This window comes from Homalodisca vitripennis, chromosome 3 (assembly GCF_021130785.1).
Source record: "Homalodisca vitripennis isolate AUS2020 chromosome 3, UT_GWSS_2.1, whole genome shotgun sequence".
Classification (NCBI taxonomy): Eukaryota; Metazoa; Arthropoda; class Insecta; order Hemiptera; family Cicadellidae; genus Homalodisca; species Homalodisca vitripennis.
In genome coordinates, this window is record NC_060209.1 from 67,545,985 (window position 1) to 67,562,425 (window position 16,441).

The 16,441-nt window shown below is 34.1% G+C and overlaps 1 protein-coding gene across 1 annotated transcript in view; it reads right to left on the bottom strand.

Annotated features, from left to right (window-relative positions):
• Window positions 1-385: 385 nt before the first annotated feature.
• LOC124357018 (multidrug resistance-associated protein 1-like) overlaps window positions 386-16,441 on the bottom strand; it is an 80,187-nt gene continuing 64,131 nt past the window's right edge. The window contains exons 22-23 of the mRNA XM_046808389.1: window positions 4,353-4,547; window positions 386-1,915 (exon numbers count right to left, since the gene is read on the bottom strand). Coding sequence (XP_046664345.1) covers window positions 1,804-1,915; window positions 4,353-4,547 — 307 coding nt within the window. The 3' untranslated portion in view covers window positions 386-1,803. The remainder of the gene's footprint in view (window positions 1,916-4,352; window positions 4,548-16,441) is intronic.

Here is a 16,441-nt window from a genome sequence, read left to right on the forward strand (position 1 = left end):
AAAACAGTAAAATTTCCTGATGATGCTTTATAAAAACAAACAACTTCAGTCCTTGTCTTCGAGAGTAGAATTTCAGATGATTAAAAAATTACCCCTTCACTTAGGTACATTATTTTATTATACAGTTTAAAAGCAGTATAGTTTAGCTGAGCCACATGCGCTTTGGTTGTTCTGACAGCTTAGTAAATAAAAAGGTAACAACAATTAACAATTACCTTTTTAATTTGCTTAAACGCAAGTTTTTGGAACGAGGCATTGTCCATGTTCAGTTTATAAACTTAAAGTCATCAAGAGGGAATCTCTCAAGAGGCCAATCTGCTCTAATTGAGAACATTGCAAAGGTAAGAGGAAGAGGTTTTGAAAATCATTCAGTGGCCAAACAAAACAATTTATAAACCCATATAATTTATTATATGATCTTTAACTTCACCATTAGTGTTTATAATACAAATCAAAATAATTCATAACTGAAGAACTATCTTATCTTACTTAAGATTATTTGTTCAATTGACTGTAAATGCTAAAAGTTGAAGAAAAGTATAATATATTACAATGGTGCTATAATTTTCAATCAATAGATGTAACAGAAATCTATAGTCATGACCAGTGCTTGGTTTCTTAGTCTGGGAGGTATGGGGAATACTTTCAAAAGAAAGGGGATCTTGGCCCCCAAGAAAATGTTGAAAATATGAATGAGAACTCATAAATGTGTTTTCATGCTGAGCGTTTCTGGAGAGCCTAAGAAAGTTTCCTGTGCAAACCAAAAGAGCTTTTTCTTTAGAGAGAGGTACCGGAACATTGTTCTACTATGTTCTGCCTCAAAACAAGCACTAGTCATGGCAATCTATTAAATATATTAATCATTATTTTACTGTAAGTTTTTATGCAGTCAAACAGTTCACAAGCTTACCCAGAATCAAAACTATGGGTGGGAGTCATTCAGGTTGTAATATTTTAGAATAGAAAAGATGAATGAAATGAAAATTTCAAGAACAGTATATTTTTGATTAGAACATCATATTAACATAATAAACAACAGATTATTCGTTTGCCTTACTTAATTTTTTATGTAATTATTTTATAACTATTTTTTAAATTTTTAGCATCTAGTGGAGATTGTGAAAACAAAAAAAATCATTAAACATGAATAGTTTCGATCAGTTCAGAGACATTACTACAATACCAACATATGATGATGAGTATATTACAAATTGCATTAGGACAGGTCTTGAATTTCAAATAAGGTGATTTTCTAATGTCTTTGTGTTTTAATTTAGCGCAACCAACAGCTCCATCTACATCGACGTGGACACAATAGATTGTTAAAAAGGCCTTAACTATTGTATCTTTCTATTTTTAGTTTTAAGAAATTACTAATGGGAGGGCTTTTGTGCAATATAAACTGAAAATGAGTCCAAATAAAAGCATAATAAATTGTGTTCTGGTGCTATTGAGGCTATTCTCTTCACATGTTGATGTGGAAAAAGAATCAATTTTATGACTATGATATTACTTTTCAGAACAGTGATTTTTGTTGTCTTTACACTTCACTTTTACTAAAATACAGAGAAAATGTTTCATGAACAAGCCACAGTATAAAAATGTATGTATAACATAACAAAACGCTTATTGTAAAATTGATAAATTTAGGATTGAGATTCCTTCTTACTATCATTGCAGCAATAGCACAGGACTTGGATATCCATACAAGACATAATCACAAGTGATATCAACACCAGCCAATACATTTCTTAAATAACTTAACGAAATAATAAAATAATTATTTGCTAAAAGAATATTCTATTATATAAGACCAGAATCTTTAGCCATTCCATAAAAGATTGATTCTGGCTGCTTCAGTAGATGTGTAGGTGAGTCAAACTCTTTAACTTTTCCTTCATCCAACACAATCACCCTAAAACAATAAATGTATATATTAATCATTATATTGATCTATTTAATAAACGTCACATATAAATTAGTATAGGTTACAAATTATGACAATTTATTATAAAATATTTTCCTCTACTAAATTTAAACTACACACTATCTTCTTCAACATAATTGATTATTATAATTTTTATATGGTGTTTCCCACTGTTCTTAAGTACACGATCATGTAATTCAAAGTTTTAACTAACTCCTTCATGTGCTATATTTATAATAGTGACATGTAATAACTTAATCTTCTGGAGCCACTTAAACTTCAAAACAGATTCAGACCAGAGAAATGATTGCCGAGATTCGATAATTGAATCTGCTGAGATTAGCTCTGTCACTAATTAGCTATAAAGTAAAACATATCGCAATGTTTATGAAAACTATTCAAGCACCTTTTAACGTAATATGTCATCTTAAAGATGAAACAAAACCTATATATTGTGTAGAAAATTACCAAGCAGGAAGGATGGTAGGGATCGTAACACAGGCACGATATTTTGAGAAGGGTGCTTAACAACACCTTATATTTCCCACAGAACAATTTTTTATTGGAGATTTATTTACACACAAAACTCTTCAAAGTCATGTTCGTGTCCCACTACTTCCAGAAAGTTTGTAAATCAATGACGTTACAGGTTTCTTGCCTGCCTAGATAGTACCCCAAATAGAATTAAACAACACCGTGACCAATCCAGCAACATAACGTGGGGTAAAATCTTCCTTATGCCAAACTAAAGACCAATGAATCATTTCTACCAGCAAAACATATTTGCAAATCATTATCTGTCTGTTGTGATGGATAATCAACACTGCTGGCATTACTTGCAAAGAGGAACGGAAGTGTCTGAATGTAGAGGAGTATTGTGTCTGTTGTGAGAGCTTTTTGTCATCATGCTGTTGGCAACTGTGAAAACTGCGAGATCCAGAACTCTCTGCAGATGATCTGATGTTGCCATTCACTTTTATTTTATACCAAATGCACTCACCTGTAAGAGTCCATTATGATGTTCAGCCTAAGAGTTATTGAGAGCATTGTACAGTTCCAGTACTTTATGTGTATTATCTGTTATATCAAGTCATTTACTCCTAAGTAGCAAGATAAACCAGGTACTCACCTGTCAGCTCAGCAAGGCTTTCAATTGCCTTGATCATGGCCTGACTATGAGAAGTTGACCTCTCTTGGAATCACAGACATTACTCTGAGCTGGATTTAAGTTTCTTGTACGATTGTACGCAGATGGTGGAGCTGAAGCAATTAAAGAGCAGCCTAACAAAAACTACCAGGTCATCACCTCTGAAGATAAATAGAGGCATTTCTCAGGATTCAGTACTGGGTCTAGTGCTTTGTGCTATACACTGAATACCTTAGAAAATACCTTAAGCTTTTTGTCATCTAATCATGTATGCTGATGACACTGCTCTCATCATCAACAACAAACAGATCGGTTGGAGCACTGGGGATATTGAATTGCATTGCTATAAATATGGCACATGGATATTGCCTAAACAATTACCTAGTACACAATGAAGACAAATCAAAATAACTGACAATGGGGCATCTCAAAAGAAAATTATCCGGACTGCCTGACGTACAAACTGTGACATTCAATTATCACTTAGGTTCAGATCAATCTTAGACAAACGACTCTCCTTGAACGGCCATCTTAACTGCCTAAGTCAAAAACTTAACTCCTCATTTTTTTGTTCTAAAAAGAGTCAAGGCAATCAGCACTAATCTCCTAGCAATAAAAACCTATTTTTTTTCTATTCCAATCCCATATAAGGTACGTATTCGTTCTTTGGGGAACTTCCTCTGTTAACAAGTACTATAAAAATGATACTAATGGTAAAAGAGAGCAACATCGTGACAGCTGCAGATACTTTCAAAGAGTTGGGGATGATGACAGTGCCATAGGTATATATAGTAGTGACCATCCTCTATGCTGTCGGTCTCGGTTTGTCAAAGAATACTCATGTCCATGACTACAGACTACAACACTATATACACAAATGATTTGTACTTCCCACACACATAACAAGTCTTTTCACCATGAAGCCTTCCTATGTAGATGCAAGGCTGTACAACATGCTACCACCTGAAATAAAAAATAGTAATCCTATCTTTTTAAGGAGAATACTGCAGAATTGTCATATGTCTGAAACCATCTACAATCCTGAAGAATCTTTTGAGAGAGCAAGCGGTGCACGTTTGAGATAAACTTTCTCACCTACTTAGTTTTGTTTTAGTTCCTGTAAAAAATGTTTGATACAATACTTTTCTTGAGAAAGAGTAAATACAGAAATTTGTCAATTGCCAGTGGGTTATTGTAAGCACTGTACAGTTCTGGAACTCTCAGCATATTGTTTGTTATATCCAAGACATCTACAATCTAGGTATACCAGATACTCACCTGTCAGAGTCCATGATGGTGTTGAGTCTGTGAGCTATTATGAGCACTGTACATTTTTTAAACTCTCTGCGTATTGTCTGCTGTATCAAGTCATCAGTCTCTAAGTCTACTGCAGCTGTAGCCTCATCTAAAATTAAAATCTGTGTCTTTCGCAACAAAGCTCGAGCCAGGCATACCAACTGACGTTGTCCAACACTACAACATAAGAATAATAGAGTAAAACAATAGTAATAGCCCTCAATCAATTAAGTGAACTTATTCCTCATACATTGAAGTTTTGGTAACTATTAAATTACTGTAAACTGCTTGATTAGTAGTGTATTGAAGATTGCAGAGACGAAGTTATTATCTAATTTTAAATTTTGATCGCGCCAATGATCAATAATCCATCTAATGCCATGGAAATGCTATTTATACGCTCCGAAACCAACATATGAGACTATTGTTTTGGTTAGTGCAACAGCATAAATCAATTGTGGAACTGTAAATAGATTAGACCGGGGGTGAACTTAAATGACCAGAACAGACTGATATTGACCGCAGCAACTTTTTAGTTGGATGATACACTTTCGTCAGTGGGATAAAAAGGCTAAATCTTATTGTTACTGAAATTGTCAGAGCACTTCAATAAATTATCATGAAATGTTGGAGGGAATACGAATCTTATAAAAACTGTTTCACTTTATGACTTCAGGACCCCAAAACACTGTTCTTTAAACTTAAATCTAAAATGGATCAGGAGATTAGAATAGCTTTGAGTGACTATCGATTATCTCAGGAGTGTTTTTATGTCATAGATAAAAAATATATGAATATATTGTCCGAGTTTTCAACAAGAAAATGCGTGCGAAGCCGCGGGTAACTGCTAGTCTTTATATCTTTTATATATATATATTTCTTGTGTTTGTGTATATGTGACTGAACTCCTCCTAAACAACTGGATCGATTTTGACGAAATTTTGTGTGTGTGTTGAAGGGGATTCGAGAATGGTTCAGATTCACAATTTAGTCCAATTTAAATAGTTTATTTAATTAATTTTTTAATTATAAATATTGTTGTTGATGTTGGAGTGTTTTATATTGTATCCGACAGACTGCATTATGACACGTAATACAAAGCGAACTGATACTTAACAGCTGTTAATACTTTCAGCTGAAGTTCATCAAACTATTTAGCCCCGATACATTACACTGCTGAGTCAGACACCCTTCTGGACCTTCTAGTTGTTACTGATCCCTCTGATGTGACGCATCTAGGGCAGCTTCCAATTCCAGCAGTTTCACGTCACGATCTTGTGTACTGTGTTATCAAGGTCAAAGTTCCAAAGCCAAAAGTAAAATTTATTAAATACAGAGATTTTAAAAGTATGGACGAAGCCTCTTTTATGTATGATGTTTATTCGACCCCATGGCAGAATCTACAGACATTGCAATCTGTCGATGACATGGTTGAAGCTTTTAACACCACCATTCTGGGGCTATACGATAAACATGCACCAGTTGTTACCAAACGCATAACAAAGCGGTGCCCAGTGCCTTGGATCACGTGTGAAATTCTTAGCTTCATGGCTCAACGTGATACCCTGTATAGGAGAGCTCGTCGAGCTAGTGACCCCGTTTTAATAGTTCAATATCGACAAATTAGAAATAGAGTTAAACAACTTCTACGAAATTCCAGATTGAGATACACGCGTAAACTGTTTGAAAAGAAACAGTCATCTAGCGATTTGTGGCGCAATGTTAGAAAACTTGGTTTGGGCAAAGACCGCGCTTCTCCTCCGATCCAATTACCCTTAAATGATCTTAATGACTATTTTGTTTCATGTTGACAGACTGTCAATACAAACCAAGTTACGGATTATGCTAAAGAACTTCTAAATATGCCTATCAATCGGCACGAATATGACAAATTTACTTTCAAACCTGTTATACAATCAGACGTTTTGAAAGCCATTCGCCGTATTGGCAATAATGCTGAAGGGTCTGACGGCATAAAAATTCAATTAATAAAAAACATTCTTTTTGCAATCCTCCCAATAATCACATACATTTTCAACATGTCACTGAGACAGGGTATTTTCCCTTCACTTTGGAAGTCTGCTATTGTCCGCCCATTGAACAAGACCTCAGTTCCAACATCTTGCCAAGAATTCAGACCAATTAGTATTCTGCCTGCTCTATCCAAGGGCCTTGAAAAAATTGTGCACTGCCAGATTACTGATTATTTAACACGAAATAACGTTCTAAATCATTTACAATCCGGATTTCGAACAGGACATAGTACTGAAACTGCTTTACTGAAAGTCACTGACGATATACGATTCGCAATGGACCAAAAACTAAGCACAATACTGACACTCTTTGATTTTTCAAAGGCTTTTGATTGTGTAAACTACAGACTACTATTGGCTAAATTGAGAATAATTGGTTTTTCAGAAAATGTCCTGCAATGGCTGAGGTCTTATCTGTCTGGCAGAAGGCAGTGTGTACAAGTAGGTGACATAACATCCGACTGGCTGAGTGTTGAGTGTGGTGTTCCTCAGGGTTCCATACTTGGTCCTCTCTTGTTTGTGTTGTACGTTAATGACTTGAGCACGGTACTGGTACACTGCAAGTCCCACATGTATGCCGATGACCTCCAGATATATCTCCATGTTAACATACACCAAATCAATGATGGCATTACCATGATCAACTCTGACATAAAAAATGTACTGGACTGGACTAGTAAACACGGACTTAAACTAAACCACGACAAAACTAAACTAATTGTGATATCTCATTACCGCTCTCGATCTTTGATCGATTTTACATCTATACGTAACGTTACTGTGAATGGAACTGTACTACCTTATTACGATAAAGTTAGGAACTTAGGGCTGACAATAAACTGTACTCTTAGCTGGACTAATGCAGTGACAGAGACCTGTAAGAAAGTTTTTGCATCAATGCATTCACTGAAAAAACTGCAGAGGTTTTTGCCACTTCACATAAAACTGTTGTTGGTTAAAGTACTCATACTGTCTCACTTTTCTTACTGTAACAGTGTGATGAACGACATGACTGTGGCTTTGGGTGAAAAACTCCAGAGAACCCAAAATTATTGTATGAGATATGCATTTGATTTCAGGAGAGATGAGCATATAACACCCTATTATATTAATTCAAAGATTTTGAAGTTGAATGACCTCAGATCAATAAAAATCTTAACATTGGTCCATTCAATTTTAAATTCTGGCTTTCCAAATTATTTCTTAAACGATTTCCAATTTGTCTCTCAAAGTGGATAGAACTCGCTCTGGTTCGTCTGTGCTCCGCATGCCGTTGCACAGAACTGCTGTATATGACAAGTCTTTTGTAGTAACGGCATGTCGTCTGTGGAATTCCCTTCCTCGTAGTATAACATCCTTGGAGAGTCGTCCTCGGTTCGTGGCGTCGCTGAGAGAGCACCACGCGGTTTGTGGGGCGGATGGTTGGGGCGGGGTCGGCATAGGTCTCTTCGCTGCGGTTGCACTGGCATAAGTAGAGTGTGAGATGTGTGAGTGGTTTGAGTTGTGTTTCTTATATGCATTATATACAAGTACGGTGCGGCTTCATAGCACCTAATCTTTTAGCACCTAATCTCATACCACCTACAGAAAAAAAGTCGTCATTTAGGTGCTGTGATATTAGGCGCTATAAGGTTAGGTAGTGTGCAACGATCCACGGTTCGTTTAGGTGCCGTGAGACTGTTTCAAGTTTCAGTGTCACAGCACCTCTCGCTTTGTTCCAAAGGGGCCTTGGTGGGGACAGAGGGGATGGAGGAGAATCCAACCTTGCCCCTCACCCCGCTCCGACGACCCGCCATTTCTGTCCTCTACAGCAGGGCGAGCAGTCGACAGCACAAGGCGAGGTGACCCGAGATAGACAATATTGTCTCCTCGCACAAGAGAAGGGTCCGTTGCGCATGGGCGTGCGGCGGTTTGTTGATTACAAACTAATAATGGCACCAAAAAATTATTTACCTTGAATTTGGATGAATGTTTAGGCCAAACCGCAAATCTTGCACATATTCCAATAATGTAAAATTATTTGTTCATCTAATTTCATTGTGTGTTTTTACATTTTTATTAAGTTTTTATCGTCATTGGAATTAAATGTGTTCAAATCGTATATTCCGTGCACTGAAACCGGTAATAATTTGCATTCAAATCTATATAAAAATAGGCAAAGCCTTAAATCATTCATAACTTATTCTGCAATTTCCCTACGTCAAAGTAAAATATTTTATACACGTAAGTATCATGACTTACATAAAAAGCAAATTTATTTGGATTAAAATGTAACATCCATAGGGAATTTCAACCATTAGAAGAACTATAGTTTAGCTTTTTAACCTCCCAATGTTCTATAACAGTGAAATTATTTGACTCACGAGTTTTATACTTTCAAGCCGAAAAAATCTAGCTATTTCATGCCAAACTGCTAGATAAGTGTTATAATGAATACAAGTACTATACATATATGATGTTTTTGTGAACCAAATACGAGATTACTTAAAATAACCCGAACGATGTTAGAAGCATTGAAAGACTCGACAGAGTTGTAACATAAGTGGTAGCGCCACAGACGATTTCTTCGTTATCTTAAAATCAATAAAGTTCTTATTTAGACCAATAAGAGCATATGTACCAAGTTTTGAAGTCACTAGGGCCTTTATAATAAGAGGTTATCGCACAGACGGACGCACAACAAACCATTTCAATAAAGCCTTTCGATTTTTCATAAAGCGTTAATAAATAGGCGGTTCTTTACATTGCATTAAAAAATATATTTATTTTATAATATTACTATATAAACTTATAAGTCAAACTGCAATTACTATAATTCATTCCATAAAATAACGGAACTAACCTGAGCTTTTTATAGTAAAAAAAATCAAACTGTACAAAAAATGGATTATATTTAGTTTTTAATATTTAACTCAATGGTGTTCTCCGTGTTATCAAGATGAGTGATTGTGCCGTTTGCGACGATCTTCTGCCTCATGTGAGTGCCTGTTTGTTCTCAATGTAAAACAAATCTACACTTCGTTTGTGCTGATATTTTAGAAAGCACATGGAATTGCATGGGACAAGTACGTCGTGAATCATGGATGTGTAAGAACTGTTGGCTCGGGTAAGAGTAAATAGCAAAAATAAACAATTACTAAGGACGTTTTGGCCAAATTGAAAGAAGAAGTTTTGTCAAAATGGAGGATACCGTTAAGGCTCAATTTAAAAATTTGATATTACTTTTAAGGAACAAATGGGTGAATTTAAGGAGCCCATACAATTTTTTTTTCTATTTATTATTGCTTATAAATTTGTAATGCTTATAATTACATTTTTTTGTACATATTGTTAATGCTGCTGATTTCTAAGTAATATTATAATAATCTCGTGGTATACCATTTATTAGATTTACACTGCTTTTGGCTAGTTTATGAATTTAGTTTAAGTGAAGACAATGTTATGGAAATATGAATTGGACAATGAACACTAAGATAATTGTAATTATGATTCAAACTGAACTCCCGCACGCGCGACTTGAGGTGCACTGGGAGGTAAATTTTATTTATATTATGTATTTTTAGATAATAAAGAAGATTGAACTTTAACTTGAAGTTGAAAAATTGATTTAAGAATATTATTTTAATATTCTATTAAAAAATTGCATATTGTTGTCTATAAATGGCATGAGTATACATTTAAAAAAAAGTGTAGATGTCTAAATTCTTTCAATCTGGCTTATGGGCTTATATGAAATAATATCCATAGTACGATTACAAATAAGACCTACATATTACACATAAAAATAAATCACAACATATTCTTCTTATTTCGACAAATTTTTAGTAATCCGTTGAAATGTTAAGAAATTTTATAAGAAGAGGTGGATCAAAATAGTTGCCTGGAATATTTTACAATTTTAAAACTATTCTAATATTGTTTCATAATCGAATTTTAAACTGAGTATTTAAAAGTTGTTGACACTCAGTTCATGTTCGTAAAACAGGCTGAAACATTTTTAATACAAATTAAATTTCAGAACGGTGCTTGATCAGTAGATACGTAGACAGCAAAATTTATATATATATATATATATACTAGCAGTTACCCGCGGCATCGCACGCAATTTTCTGTTGAAAAACTGGACAATATATCTATGTATTCTTTTTCTATAACATAATAACAGTCTAGAGATAATCGATAGTCACTCAAAGCTATTCCAATCTCCTGATCCAATTTAGATTTAAGTTTAAAGAACAGAGATTTGGGATCCTGAAGTCGTAAAGTGAAACAGTTTTACTATTTACTGATTAGTATTTCCCTCCCACATTCCATGTTAATTTATTGAAGTTCTTCGATGGCTTCAGTAACAATAAGAGTTAGCCTTTTTATCCCAATGACGTAAGTGTATCGTACAACTCAAAAAATTGCTGCGGTCAATATGGGTCTGTTTCTGGTCGTTTAAATTCACCCCCGGTCTAATCTATTTACAGTTCCACAATTGATTTATGCTGTTGCACTAACCAAAACAATGGTCTCATACGTTGGTATCGGAATCTAACTTAGGTTAAATTTTGATGATTAAGTGATTTTGATATTTTTACCGATCGCTAAATATGTATTAGGGGTATATGCTTTCAAGTATTAGGGCAATATTATCTCGATTTGATTTTCAATAACTACAGTAAAAAGGCCATACACAATGTTAAAGGAACTAACCAGATTAGATTACGTATTTGCATTCACAGCTTTATACAATAAGGTAGTTGTTATAACAGCGTATAAATAGCATTTCTATTGTGGATGGATTATTGATCATTGGCGCAATCTAAATTTAAAATTAAATAACTTCGTATTTGCAATCTACATTACACTACTGATTAGGCACTTTACAATAATTCAATATTTACTCAAATTTAAATGTAAACACATGTTCTGCCTCTTTGATAAACTTCAGCTGAAAGTGTTAACAGCTACTCTAAGTGTTACTTCAGACCAAAAGCTATACCGGTTCCCAAATTTCAGCACAATCCGTTATAGCCAGTTTCAGCGTGATTCGAGGACAAACATCTTAACATCTAAACATACAAACATCCCAAATATCCAAACATTCAAACTTTCTCATTTATAATATTAGTGGGATATATATCTTATTACAGATTGCGCCAGTAACGCAATTATAAGAGCGTGTCTTGTTTTGGTTGTTCAAAGAAAATAACAACTTGTTATGAGTCTTTTTATAAAAATTATTAATCAGCCTGCTATCTCTGAATTTTGGTGTATTGGCGCGAATATCTCTCTTAGTAATGATTGCATAACAAATTTAAATTAATTTTTAAATTACATTGTCAAAGCTGAACATTCATAGATTAAAAATGAATGTATGAGACCATGTTAAACAAGTCGTGAATCTTAAAAAGAGGATGAGGACTATTAGAACATTACTTGAAAAAACTGAGAACAAGTATACAGTTAAGGCTTCAGAAGACCCATATAATATGACATACAGTGCAAGACGACAACATCAAAACGTTATATTAACACTTTTGTTGCTGGTATATACTGAGTGAGATCGGCTACTCTCAGTCCTCCCACTGCGCCGTTAAGAAGTTTGCCGCAGTCTACTTGTAGACTGATTGTTGTTAAAATTAATCTTCCTGATTTTTGAGGATCAAAGTTATTATTAATTGTTTAGGACGCAATCTCAATACCTCTTAAAATGTTCCATATGATACTATTAATAACATATCCATTTCATTGTATCTATTTATACAGGATGTATTACATAGGAAAGAAATAAAAATTTTATAATATAGAACAAAAATAGGCTTTCAATTTCGGTTTTTTATTGTATATAAAAAATTATAATTATCAGAAATAAAACTCTAATTATTGCCTGGCTTACTTGCCTACATAACGGGCATTGGAGATTAACCTGGCAACCATGCAGTGTGTCTCAGCACTCAGTGCACTGGCACAAGGCACAAGGAAATACCACATGTGTAGACCTTTGACATCAGGCACACTGCACAGTACGAGGCACGCAGCAGGAGTGCCTCGTGAAAAATACAACAAATATTGCAATTTGTCTTCTGAGTAATTATAACATGCCTATTTTGTTTTTTGTTTAATCTGCAATGCTCAATAACAATATTATATTTATTTCTGCTATTATAATTATGCAAGTTGCTAGTCAAAATTAATGATGACATGTTTTTTGTAATATACAATACTGAGTCAAAAATATATAAATTTATAAAAGTTTCCACCAAAGCTTAATAAAAAGTGGTTTCACAGTGTCCTAGTGGTTGTGATTTTGTTATTATTCTGATAGCTTTGTTTTTCAGGATAACGATTTCATTAATTTTAGCGCTATTACCCAATAATATTAGGCCATACCTTGCTATTGATTAAAAATAGCATAGTATGCAGATTTAAAATATTTTTCAGTAACACAATTTATAATACGTCTAAGTAAAGAAAATTACTCTACCAAAATATTCCTAGAAATTTTAGCACAAGAAAAGAAATAATTTGGTGTGTCAATTGTAGGGGTTTGTCGTAAAGTAAACAAATGTTTTGAGTTTTGACTTTATTTAGTAAAGGTCCATTTGATCTAAACCACACTGAGGCTTTCTCAACTGATTCCAATGACAAGAACTTGTAGTTTGTCAAAGTTTGTATGGATATTCTAAAGAGTTGTGTCGTTAGCATATTTAAAAGAGATTTTAACCTAACAACGGTAGGGAAATTAATTTATATATACTCGTAATAAAAACATAATAGGGCCCAGGACTGACCCTTAGGTACAACAATCCCGATCACCAAATTGTTGGACCGATTTCCATTAATAGAAACAAACTTTTCGCCTGCGGTTAGATAAATAGTCTTTAAAGAACTCTTTTAAAGCCGGATTCCCATTAATACCGTAATAGTTAAGTTTTAAGGCCCTGCTCAAGTCAAAATATGTTACCTGAGCAAAGGCTTTAATCTCAAAAGTGTTTAGGACCTCCTTAATTAGTGAATAAAACTGCATCAATGGTGTATTTACCTCTTCTATTGTAATAAATTTAGATTGATATTATTTTCCAGATACGCAAAAGGTTCATGATGTAAAACAGTTTCTATTATTTCAGGACAGGTAAAATTTATACTGGGCAATAGCTTCCAGGGAAACTCCTAGACCCTTTCTTAAGAATCGGGCAGATATACGTATAGTTAATGGGTTCAAAAACGTATGGTAAATTCGTTAAAATATATTGTTAGATTTGGTATAAATGTCTTTGCTTTCTGATTTTTTAAACTCTTTTGACAGCTTTAATGACCTCATCAATTGAGACTTCTACAAAGATAAATGTTTTTCTTTCAAAATATGGTAATTTCTTATTAAGTTCATTCTATTAACACGAGGCTTTTTTTGATACTACCCTTTATTTTGATGTTAACCGAATTGATAAAACAAATGGTTTAAGTTACCTGGAGTGATTATTTATTGATAATGTCGATTGAGATGCTCAATGGTTGTATTTTTCGATTATCTGCACCGAAAACGCCTTATATTGGCGTTAAAAAACCTCTCCCTAAGCCTTATATTGGTTACTGCTATTTTATATTTTTGCGACATTGTGAGTTCGCATCTTCTACGGACTTTTTATAACATTTCTAGAGATTTAAATAGTTAACACGAAGCCTGTCACTAGTAGAAAAGTTTTGTCGATTTCTCCAAAAAACAAAAATTTCTTTCATTTGGTCCAGTTCCCCACTATACCAATAATTTTGATTTCGACCTTTAATCTCACTAACTGTGGAACGTTGTTTTTTCACTGTAGAGTAAAAATGTTTATTTATGAACTGAAATGAAGAAATATGCATGAACGAGTTTTTGGGTAGAGAATACTCTGTCCATTACTAAGTACGACATTCCAATCATGTGAAAACACATGGTTTGTCAGATCATCAATAGAGGATTCTGGAAAAATTAAAATAAAATGTGTCACTTGTACTTTTGGATTTAGCAAGGTTTTAGATGTTTCAGACAAAGTATTCTTTTGAATATTTTAAAATAAGCCCATTACGATCCGAGAAAGAAAAATAAAGATGTTGCATGAAATAACCTGATCTAGGCAGACTAAAAAACATTATCAAGACAATGGGCTCCCCGAGTTTACAAAGGAAGTTTACAAGGAAGTAAGGAAGGGGAAGTTTACAAAGCAAAACGTAGTTTTTTATAGCGGGTACTACTTCCATGAAAACGAGTAATCTAGGTTTATCTTCTTTAACATACGTTGTATAATCAATTTATATGACGAGAACTGTGTGTGTGTGTGTGGTGTGTGTGTGTGTGTGTGTGTGTGTGTGTGTGTGTGTGTGTGAAATTTAAACTTTTTTCGGATAGCGGGATGATGAAAAATAATAATATACTTTTTCTAGGGTTTGCAATTTTATATTTCAGTCGCTATGGTAGTTAATCTTCATAAAGACGCTATTGTATTTTCTGTGAAAGTTATGAGGCATGTGTGTGCCACATTTTATGTACATAGGACATAGGGAAGGTCTTCTAAGAATTCCAAGTCTATTTCTACCCCTATGGGTGGATTATATTAATGAAAGATGTAGTTATTGCTATGTATAATACACTGTATAATTCTCAAAATAAATATTTAAAGCACCTGTGAGCAAAAGATAAAAGGCAGAAATTACAGGATGGGTTTACTAGAAAGGAGTCACTTTAGTTCAGACATGAAAAAGTTGAACTTCTAGTGACAGTCAAGCTCCACGCGATTTGAACTAATATGGGCTTAAATTAATTTACATGTCGCAAAAATAAAAAGTCGTTCACTATTAATTCTATCACAAAATTTATAAAGAAGCTTTGGAAAAGACTACGCCTGATTGTTGGATGAAAGTTGTAGAGAATACAAAAATAGTTTATTGATATAAACGCTTGAACCAATGAATGATTGCTGGGGGAGGCTGTAGAGAGACTTACTAATATTTTGACTGAGGGACAGAAATTCGTCGGAAGACTGTGTCAGTGAACATGAAAGTAAACAGTGAAAATATAAAACACCGATATAAACAAAGACGATGGTGATAGGATTATGGAAGGTATTCGGCCGCTTCGCTTTGAGGAATATTAATTTCCTCAAATTATCTGTTAGTGAATTTACAAATATAAGTTTAATTAAATGTTTGTTTTGGGTAAAATGGATAATTTAATTGCCTTTCCTTAAATTAATATATTTACCAGAATCATACAAGCCTAATTTAAACATTTTTACTGTTGTGGTTTGTGTGAAAATATAAACTGTCGATATTTTATCTTGTGATTTTGGCACACGGGACAAGTTGGTATGTGTGTTTCATTAAGCCATAATGTAGTAAGGTTCCGGCACAGTTACTGTGTACTCGCTTGTTCTGCACCCTCACTCATAAGTAAAGACTATTAGTAATAAGCATTGCGTGATTTATAAATAAATACAAGTCTAATGAGTTTCCCAAAAAACTTGTTACCCTTAATTATTAACTTAGAACTCTGAATTATCAGTATGTCGTTCTTTAAGAGACATACAACAAATGATATATTATATTTTTAACTGTAATTATTTTGAATTAGGAGGAGTTAAATTGGAGAAAGCTTAAATTTAAAAGAAAAACTGTGTTTTTTCTTCATATTATTGATTATCACAATCAATAAACATATCTAAAATATCTCACTTCGCTATAATATATAGATTAATACTACCTAAGCCGTCAAACTTTTTCAGATGTAATAAAGGGGTATATTTTAATGTGGTATAGACGTTTTAAGTGAGATGTTTAGTGTGTGTGTGAGAGAGGTCGCCGGGATCCGGTAAAAAATAACATAATAGGGTCATAATATAAATTCCTAAACGAAACGTTCCACCGCCTTCAATTCTTCCGGCGAGCGCGTTAATTGCAACCCGCACAGCACGTGTCAATAACCAACTCAGAGCTCTCCCCTAACCTCGCGGACTCAACGGACGGTCGCCACTGGCCACGAACAGTGGTGGCGGCCTACCCTTTCCGGCGATCCCC